We start from the raw sequence: 10,150 nt of genomic DNA on the forward strand, positions 1-10,150 counted from the left end.
CCTAAACCATTTTGTAGCTTATAAATCAAATAAACTACAAAATGTTCTTTCAGCTGTTTCTTCTTAGTACCACTAATAAGATTTGCAAATCACTGCATTCTGTTTTTCCAGTTACATTTTACACAATTTTCAGATTTTCTTGAATTGGGGTTGTATCTCCTTCCGCTACAGCTAAAACACAAACATCCCAAACTTGAGCCGCTAACACTAATATAAATAAATATTAATACACAGCAGTACTTGGAGAATTGGCGACGCCTCCTTTTCTGGTGTCTCGGACAAAGTGTTTATCCGGAATTCAGAGAATCTAAAGAGAACTGTCTCCAGCAAAAGTTAATAACACTTAGTAAAAATGAAAGCGGAGAGGTTTTTTTTACAGAAGATAGTTTTTTAATTACAGAGATATGAAAAGAAGAAAGCCGAACACACAATATAATTACTTTATACACAATATTATATCTCTCCTCGTATTGCCACACACTCCTTTTTTCTTTCCAGCATAAGCTCTTCTATCATTCCAGCAACAGTGTATACACATCATTTATCATCATATATTACACAATATTCATACAGATTTTAGCTCTTAGATAATAACTTAAGCGTCCATTTTTTACATTCAGTGTGCAGTTGTTTGGGAAAAAAAACAAACTTTTATAGCTTTTATACCTACAATTTTACACTCAGCTTTCAAGCTCTCTGCTTCTGGACAAAAGGCACATGTAGAATTGCTTCTCTGACATCTTGCACATCCTTTTTTTCTCTTTTTTTGTAAAAACATGTAAATGAGAATATTTCCAGGTTCAGTTATGCAAATGATTTACCTGAGTGGCAGTTTACAACAGCTAAATTTACAGTTTAGCAGTTGGCTTTAACAGTTTTACAGGTATGTGGAAAACCCCCAACATTTTAAGTATTTTTGCGCTAAGAGAAAAAAAATTAAGCCACTTATAAAATAAATATCCATTCATTAAAAAAGTCTGTCATGAAAAACATCTACAATGGCATCTGAGATTCACAGTACACGTCCTTCCCAGGCTCCTCCTCAAATGTCACTTTGGCATCATCAGCATCCAACTGAAACACAAGCACAGAAAGAACCGTTTTAAACACACTGCAACACACATACCATCTAAAAAGGTCTGAACTTTCCACAGCGTTCAGCTTACGCATTTCATTTCCAGTTTGGTGAAGAGATGCCCGGTCATAAGCATGCGCAGAGGAATGGTGAGGATGAGAACGAAGGGAAGCGCCAGAGACATCTGACTGGACTTCACAAGCCACAAAACTCCTAGACACACAACCTGGATGGCCGTGTACAGGTGCATTCGTCCTGTGCTCACCTGTAACCAAGACAGACAGACGTCAGCCAAACACAAGTAACTGACGATTTTAAGTAGCTTTGGAAACCTGCCAACACATGCCTAGTTCAAGGACAAATTAAAAGCATAATAAAATTTAAATCATAGAAATAGCCTTAGGTATATAAATGTGCATCTGGCAAATACCTCCCAGCAGTTTTACACAGAACATGATTTTATCACTACAGTCTCAAGCTGGGTAAAAATTAATAAATATAATAGGTAACACAGTAACATCTCATTGTGTTTAGTCTTGCAAAACCACAACTTCATTATTTTCCCCATGAGAAACCTTCTGTTTGCCCCGCTTATGCTAGCGCCATGGACCTCATGTATCATGCAGTGATGAGAAGCTTACTCTGGTAGCATAGGGTTCATTAGGATGGTATTTCTTTGGAATGAGAAGAAGCTGCACACGATCCCACAGCTGAATGCCATTTAACGACGTGATTCCCATGTAGAGGAAGATCCCAAACAAGGCTGCCATGGGAATCATCTTTAGGATGGGCTCCATGAGAACTGACAGACCTTGATACAAGCATACATTCAGATAAATGATAAAGGATCGTACACACACATCAGTTTGAATGCAAAGTATAAGTCTAGCAATGCTTTTGTAGACAGAACTGGGTGATTAGACAGCACCTACCAACAAGCAAGGCCACCACAATGCCGCTTATTCTCTGCTCCATCACTTTCTCTATCACCGGTTTTGGTCCTTTGCTCATGACAGTGAGAGCGTTGGCATGTGTGACAGACCGCACTGTGGCAGCGCTGAGCCACGGCACACCGAATATCGCGCTGAGGCCTCCCATGCCAACTAAAACCAGCAAGTCAAAGTGAAACCCGGAGCCTTTGACCATCTTCCTCTCAGGTTTACTCACTATCAGACTGTTTAGAGCCATAAAGAAGGGAGACGCTCATTAAAGTCATGAATTGTCACTTTTTCTATGGTTCGTGTCAGCTAATAAGACCAACGATGACTCACGTTGTGATCTGAGACTCCAGAAAGATGAGAATAAACACAAGCACGGCTGGGATGCAGGAAGCAAACATCAGCCACACAGGGAAAGGTTTGTGCTCTCCGAAAGGATTGATGAGCCAGCCTCTTTTTTCAGGATTGGACACCGTCAGACCTCTGGGAACGATTAGTTTCTATAAAGAAAAAAAACAACAACATTTTCAAATATGTTACACTGCAACATGTATAAAAAAGTTAATGGTTCGAGCTGCTTCCTAAATCCACTTTAAATTTTCCATGTAATTTTGTTACAATGTAAACATTAAATTTAATGGAATCTGGTCAAATTAAATTTAGTTAATTGGTAAACATTGAGTTTATACCAAGCTTCTTTTCCATAAAGATGAATCATTTGAACAAATAAACCTTTGATTTTCATATATTTCGATGCATTTTACTTTAAATTATTGCTTCATGTTTATGAGTGTGCCTTTGTAGTTTGGAGTCACACGCTAACCTGAGTGTACGTATCCTGAACGTTGTAGTCCACAAGCGTCATGAGGACAATGGCAATAGGAACACCAAAGTCACCGATCAAACGCCTGATCTGTTAAACACACATCACCGACATCAAGTCTACTATTTGAATTTCATTTCATTTCATTTGGTTTCTTTTAATCCTATTATTTTAAAGTAAAGGTGACCTCATAAATGGAGTGAAACCTTCTGGGCATGAGCTCACCTTTCCAGGAAGGAATGTCCCGTTCTTGAACTGACGCAGGAAGTAAGCAATAAAGAAACAGCCCATCATGAGGCACATAGAGAGCAGGGCTGTGTTGGGGTAAGATGGCTTGATGGTGTTGACAATTAGAGTTTTGTTGCCGGTAGAATTGTCATACGTGACAATCTCTTCGACCTTTGGGTGCCAGGGATACTCGGCACTTGCATTCACGTGTTCGTAATTTAGAATTAGTGGATGCGCCTTGAAGATCTAAAGAAAAGTTCAAGAGCATAGGTGAAAATGACGGCTTATGTTCAACAAATAAATCGCAGATGAGAAATGTTTCAGATTTTATTACAACATGTGACACACACTTTTTAGCCACAATAAATAAAACCACTGAAAGATCAGTTGAACAGCACTGCACCAATGATGTAAAAAGTCATGTGTTAAATCCAATACTCTAGGCCTACAACCAATAAGACCAAAAGGACCTGATGCCAAACACCCAGTGCCAGACACCACAGGGTCCCCAGAGGTCTTGTTTCTTTGCCCCGGTAAGTCAGAGCTATTTTTGTGGAATGAGAGTAACTTGCGCAATATTTGGCTTGAAGTTTTAAAATTGTGGCTGATTGGTGTGTGTGTGTGTGTGTGTGTGTGTAATGAATAAAGATTGTTTACCCTCCCAAGTTTGGCAAAAGTTTCATAGATGAAAATGAGGGAGATGAGGATGGAGAAGATTTCCTGGGTGAATCGTGAAATGAAGCGAACCAGGAAGCTGCCCTCAAGGGCCACAATGATCACCACAATGACGACCAGCCACGCTCCCACCCAAACTCTCCCAACAATATACTCAATGCCCTGGGACTTGCAGAACTGAATGATGGAAATGAATGATGATTTGAATGTAGTATTAATGAATGAAAAAATATTAATTGAATTAAAAAAAGACAATAATGGAGTTGTAATGTTTGTTAGGGTTAATAAAAAGGCTTTTTAACTCACTGCATAGAAGGCCTCCTCAAATACCAACAGTGGACCAGAAAACCCAATAACCAGGACGGGCTGCGCGGCAACAAAGCAGAATATAATTCCCTGAATGCTGGTGGAAATGAGGAGCTCTGGCACACCCATCATGTTGTCCACCTTATAAGCTACAGGCAAAGATAAAAAAACAATTTATAGGATCTCCAAAAATACAAAAAACAGAAGAAAAAAAAATGGTACCACAGTCATACACACCCAGGAGGCCTCCAAATGTGATGGCAGGAGACAGGGCAGCAAAGTAGATGAAAATGATGGCAGCAAGGACCTGTGCGTTTAGAGCATCGGTGATGTCACTCTTGTAGTACTGGTAGCGCCTTTTTATGTCTCGAATCATCCCCCCAAACGGTCGACCAGTACGAGAAAGGGGATCTTCAATAGGAGGTCTGGAAACGATTGAATCTGGGGAAAATGTGAAATCTGAGCTTAAGCCACTATCAGATCCCAAATAGTTATCCAAATAAGAAACTAAAAGCTGGCAAACAAATAATCTGTTTATCTTATTAGTTAAAATGTCAGCCAACATGGTAAATGCGTATGACTCACCACTGCAAACTTTGGCGTTGTTGACGAGGTCATAGCTTTGCAGTTTGTCCTGTAGCAGTTTCTTCTGAAAGTTGATGACTGAGCTGAGCATCGCCTCACTCTTGATCTCGGTGGGTGGGATCACGATGCTGCAGTCCATGAACTTGGACACAGCATTGATCAGCTCTCGAGCACTCTTTGCCTGAAGGGCTGTCTGATTAAACACCTAGCACAGATTGAGCAGAGACAGATATGAAATCTGAAGATTGCAGGATTCTTTCTTAAAAATGAATTTTCCAATAGAAACTGTTAATCAAATATTATTTCACGGGATGATAAATAAATAGAAAAAAATATTAAAACCTTTGTTCAATTAACTTTATTCAGTGTTGGCTCATTTAAATTGCATTTTGAACTTGGACTTGCAACCTGCAATAACTCCTTTTGCCACTTGGGGGCAGTGGAAACAATCTAAAACAAGATAAAGCCATCCATAGGCAATTGCCTCTGGATGTGCCTCGGTATAATTAAAGAAAAAAAGATAATTGTCGATGTCCTTTGATGTGACGGAGTAATACGTTTCCTGAAAAATGATACCACTGGTAATTGCCTGTTACAGTTGCAACAAAAAAACCTAGATTGGAATGAAATTGCTTTAGAGCACAAATGTGAGTAAAAAAAAGTCACAAAAGAGGAAAAATATTTCTTAAGCTTTCTGCTTTCTTCTCAGTAATGTCACCGTTAAGCCACATTAACCCTTGCTACTTTCTCTTTTGCTGAAAGAGCCTGAACAGAGAGCGAAGACTTGAATGCTGTTTTTGCACTGAGTAGTATTTTTTGTCTTTTAAAAGCCTCAGTCAACTCACTTTATTAGCCATTAGTGCTGCCATAGCACGCCCAGTCTCATAGTAGTCCATGTCGCTGCTGCTGGGGCCAATCAGAAGAAAGACAAAGCGTACAGGCTCTGGGGCTTCCAACGCTGAGTCCAGTGCTACTGCTTCCTTCAGACGCACAAAGACAGCTGTGGGCTTCTCCAGAAAATCCAGGGTTCCTGGTCAAAAGAGGACCCTGCATTAGTTAACTTGCGTTTAACTGCATATTAATCACAGATTTTTTTTTCATCTGTTCTAAATGTACCTTAACAGGACATTTTTCATGTTTCTTATATTCTTATGGACAAATCCATTTTCTTTATTCACATTTATGTTTATACTAAGGCCCAGAATATTCTCCAGAAGAACCTCAGAGATGCTGCATGGTCATAAAATACACCAAAAGTGTACTTAACCATGTACTCCCACACAATCTAACTGCCTGCAAGCTAAAGCCACCCATGTACTTATTCACTGTTGAAAGTTTTTTTTTTTTTTTCAATTTAGATTCTCAGCTGAAAGCTATCCAGCATGCTTTTCCTTTGGTGTGGGGGAGGAAGGCTCTCTGCATCAGCTGTGTGCTTGAGACTCAATGTACTATGGTGGTAACTTAGTTCAGATCAACTCAAATAACCTTGGTCCTATCAAGGAAACCATCTGGAAAAGCTTTAAAGCTGAACCTGCCATTCAGAATACCATTTCTTTATCCATTTGTTTACCATCCACAATGTCACTGCCAGGGATACTGAACTATGGGGGCGGGCCAAAGGTCACAGTCTATGCATGTGTGCATTAACTGCTTGGTTGTGCTGGAGGTTCCTCCCTCTTAAAAGAGAGTTCTTCCTTCTCACTCTTGCCCGTTGCTTGCTCATAGGTGTTTGTCTGATTTTTGTGGATTTCTCCCTAATATTGTTGCGCCTTGAGGTTGCTGTTGTTGTAATTTGACACTTTTTGCATTAGGTACACGTGTGCAGCAATCAGAATGTAAACACCAACACTGTACTCCACATCAAACATGAAAAAAGCAGCTTACCCACTAGCACCATGGAGGCCTCAACATGCTCAGATTCATCAGTCTAAGGTAAGGCAGAAAGGAAAAAAGACTTTTCTATTCAAGACTTTGTGCAACAGAACCAACTTTTAAACATGCTGCTTTTGTCAGTTATGCTTAAATAAATGATAATACCAGTGGGACAACTTACTCTCTCCTTGACAGAAAACTTTTGCAGGTCAGTCCCAGTCAACATTTGGCTTTCTGGGTCAGTTGTTTGGCTGAAATGAGAGCAGCACGTCACTGTCATTGTCTCTGTGACCCATAACTGAAACTACAGCGGCAAACTACAAACAGTAAACTATTCATTGGTAGTTCTCTGTTCATTGAATAGTTTACAAAAAAAAAGAAAAGAAAACAAGACTGAAAAGTGGTAGAAATGTCATATTTGATTGAAACTTTTTTTGTAATATTGTTAAGTTTATTTAGAAAAAACAGGAGTTTTCAAATGCACAAAATGACCTATTCAATATTTGAAAAACTTTAAGAGAAATTGCTAGAAATGTAATAAATGAGTCCTTAAGTTGAAATTTTGACATAATAACCTAACTGTGTTGACTTATGGATATCAAGAATGTTTTTTTCACATTGTATTTTGTTTATTCTGCACAAAAAATATCAAAGTATAAAAACAACAATCCATAGCTTTAAATGAATAAAGCTATGGTCCAGACCTATTTTGAGGTTGGGACCACAAGCTTTCTGACTTGTTACCCAGTGGGTGTTCTCACAATCAGAGGGTTTGTTATGCTTATTTTGTTATCTTTGTGATTTAACTCTCAGACTGCACCGCACAAAACAGTTATGACAGTGTCCATTGTCTGTGTATAATAAAGGATTCAACAGGCAGACAAAAGGGTTTGATGGTCAGGGATGATGATTCATAATTATAGTTTGGATTCCACAACAGCTACAATAGTGTCAACCACTCTGAGCAAGCAGTCTTTTCCTTTTGGAGTCTTGGATAATAGCCGGCTGAATGCCTGAGTGTATTTCATTTGTATTTGTGTTTGTATTTGTGGATGGTGTCTCAGACGATACCTGTGGTTTTGCAGCAGAGAGTTCAGCACTCCTTCCCGATCTCCTGACCTGATTTCCTTCTTGTTAACCATCTCACTGACCATCTTCTTTGTGATGGTATCCAGGGTCTTCTCCTCACAGTCTAAAATGGTCACACCTTGGCAAACACAATTTAGAAACATATGTGGTCATGTTCAATAAAAGGGAAAGAACTGCTGCTGTGGTTTAAGAAGGGACTTTAGAAGTAAAAGCCACTAAAGAAGCACTAGAACTAAAGCTATATGTGTCAGGTTGGCTAAGACTGAATTTTACAGATGCTAATCTAAAATAGCTTTTTTGATAATGATATTTTGCAACAACAATCTAAATCAGCAAAGCATTTCGTAAACTGGAATATAAGTATAGACTGCAGCACAGTTTTCCTTTGATCACACTGTAACAGGGAGGAGTGTGACACAGCATGGATTTACATAAAATATCAGTACCTTTAAATCCTATAAAAGTAAAGCACTTCAGAAAATTGAAAATAATTATAAATAGTGTAAAAAAAAAAACCTGTAAATGCTCATGTTTTGCTCACTGACCTGGGCTCATGGTGTGTCTGAGCTGGATAAGGCTCCTGAAGGTGAGGCAAGAGATGGGAGTGGGCACCCACACCTGCGCTTGAGGGTCAAAGCTCTCCTCATAACCCACCCATCGGCCCTTCTCCTGCCAGTAGCCCTGCTGCTCCTGCTCCTTCATTTGTTCCTTCAGCTTCTTGTAGACAGAGAGAAACATAAGCACAGGACAAAGGTGCAAGGATAATTTGTGTCTGTGAGGCAAGTGAATTTTAGACAGGGCAGGTGGATGATATAGAGCTGCTCACCACCCCCACCCCCCTCCTTGCAGTGCAACATGTGAGCATGAGGTGTAGGCCTACAACTGCACAACTGTGGTTTCAGTAATCTCTTACATTTAAAGTCGTCTACAAATTTAGGACATGTCTTTTTGTAGCAAATAGTAATAGTAAAAAAAATAAATAAAAGATGGTTTATCCGAGGTGATTGTTTCCAGCTACTATGACTTGTTACTGCTTGCCTTTTTTAATTCCAGGTTTTAAAATCTTACCTCATTCATTTTTTGACTTTACATACAGTTCCAAAAATGATTTTAAACAAACCAAAACGAATAAATAATAAAAAACCTTTATCTGCAAATTTTACTTCAAGGTTAAGAAAACAATATTTTTCATGCCATATGATTCCCAAGTGTGCTTTACTCTCTTCAGGCAGAATCAGATAAATCCTGGTCATGCTTCATTACAAAACAAAAACATTAAAGACATTATGAGTGTTGTTTTCCAGTGACTGCCACTGTAAGAAGGCTAATTTCAACATCATCATCATTATTTATTTTAATTTGGTTGAGTTAATGTTTTACTTACTGTTACTGCATCGATGAATAGTGTAGTTAAAAGAGCAATATAGCAGTAAGCAAAGGTCTAACTAAGGTCATTGCACATACATGGGCGTAGGTTCAGAAGGCTTAGGAGCAATGTTCCCTCTAAGCTGCGCACGTGCGCAATTGCGCACTGCTGGCACGGTCTCTGCGCACAGAAAATCTGCGTTGCGCACAAAAAATAAAATCTAACCTGAATTGAAATTAAAATTAAAACTTTAACAATTCTGTTTTGTAGTGTTAGTCAGTAAGTGACTGGCTGCTCCCCTATGGGATTAGAACGATGCCACCTTATCCCATAGTCCAGCCAATAATGCGATTCACATTCGTATATACGCAGCTAATCAATGTCGTTGACAGGCTATGACAGCGTCCTTATGTGCTGACACCGGTGCTTTAGCTAGCAAAGCGGCGTGGCTGATGTGGAGTGAAGCCACACAACGTGTACAACCATTGGAGATGTGAGCAGGACAGACGGAACAATTGACAGAAAAAGTGTGGACTTTATATAAGTTTTTAAATTGTGTTGATAGGCCACGTAAAACCAGAGTTATGATAAAAATATCTGCAATGTTCGGTTTTCTTCCTGAATACTATCGTTGTTTATATTTACTGTGGGAAGAAACGGTAAAAACGGCGTTTTATAAGGAAAACGCTTGAAAGCGCTCTCCGCCTGTGAGCAAAAACAAAACCAAAAAAACCCCACCCTTTCCTATTGGTCGAAAAAAGTACCATGTCGACCAATCAAAAAAATATGGCAACATTGCATTTAGTTGTTTAGGAAGGGGGAAGTTTTAGGAGTGACGGTGGTGTTTTGAGATGTGAGAGATTTGCAAAGTTTAGCGCAAATCTTGTGTAGTTAGTGTGTAGTGTAGTCAAATTTTTTTATGTGTGTGTCAGAACAATGAGGCGACTGCTGACTGTTACAGCTGTTACAGTTCAAACAGGAGTTCAAACACAGAAGTTCTACTGAATGATAATCCTAAATAGAACAACACCTTGTTTTGTCTTGATAAATCACACTGTTACTCAGCTGAGTAAAGACATAAAGGCTTTACAGCTTTTTTCCCGATTTTTATTATTTTTATTTTAATATTGCGAGGGAAGTGGACACGGATCATGAAAATGTGGGAAGGTGATGTCCAGCTGACACTTTCATGT

The 10,150-nt window shown here is 39.1% G+C and overlaps 1 protein-coding gene across 2 annotated transcripts; it reads right to left on the bottom strand.

The window, feature by feature from the left end:
- Window positions 1–362: 362 nt before the first annotated feature.
- slc4a1b (solute carrier family 4 member 1b (Diego blood group)) lies at window positions 363–8,699 on the bottom strand. Of its 2 annotated transcripts, XM_082545277.1 has the most exons (17): window positions 8,660–8,699; window positions 8,137–8,305; window positions 7,574–7,709; window positions 6,684–6,753; window positions 6,515–6,557; window positions 5,476–5,660; window positions 4,631–4,835; window positions 4,283–4,486; window positions 4,046–4,194; window positions 3,722–3,916; window positions 3,062–3,310; window positions 2,837–2,926; window positions 2,347–2,513; window positions 2,008–2,249; window positions 1,717–1,886; window positions 1,167–1,340; window positions 366–1,074 (listed from the first exon to the last, which is right to left on the bottom strand). In XM_082545277.1, the coding sequence occupies exons 1-17, from the start codon at window positions 8,666–8,668 to the stop codon at window positions 994–996; spliced, it is 2,538 nt and encodes an 845-aa protein (XP_082401403.1). In that variant the 5' UTR covers window positions 8,669–8,699; the 3' UTR covers window positions 366–993. The 2 variants fall into 2 exon arrangements, with proteins under 2 accessions (XP_082401404.1, XP_082401403.1); XM_082545278.1 differs by lacking the exon at window positions 3,722–3,916 and having other exon boundaries at window positions 363–1,074.
- Window positions 8,700–10,150: the final 1,451 nt, after the last annotated feature.

Source organism: Aulonocara stuartgranti (genome assembly GCF_965226115.1).
Source record: "Aulonocara stuartgranti genome assembly, chromosome: 8".
Lineage (NCBI taxonomy): Eukaryota > Metazoa > Chordata > Actinopteri > Cichliformes > Cichlidae > Aulonocara > Aulonocara stuartgranti.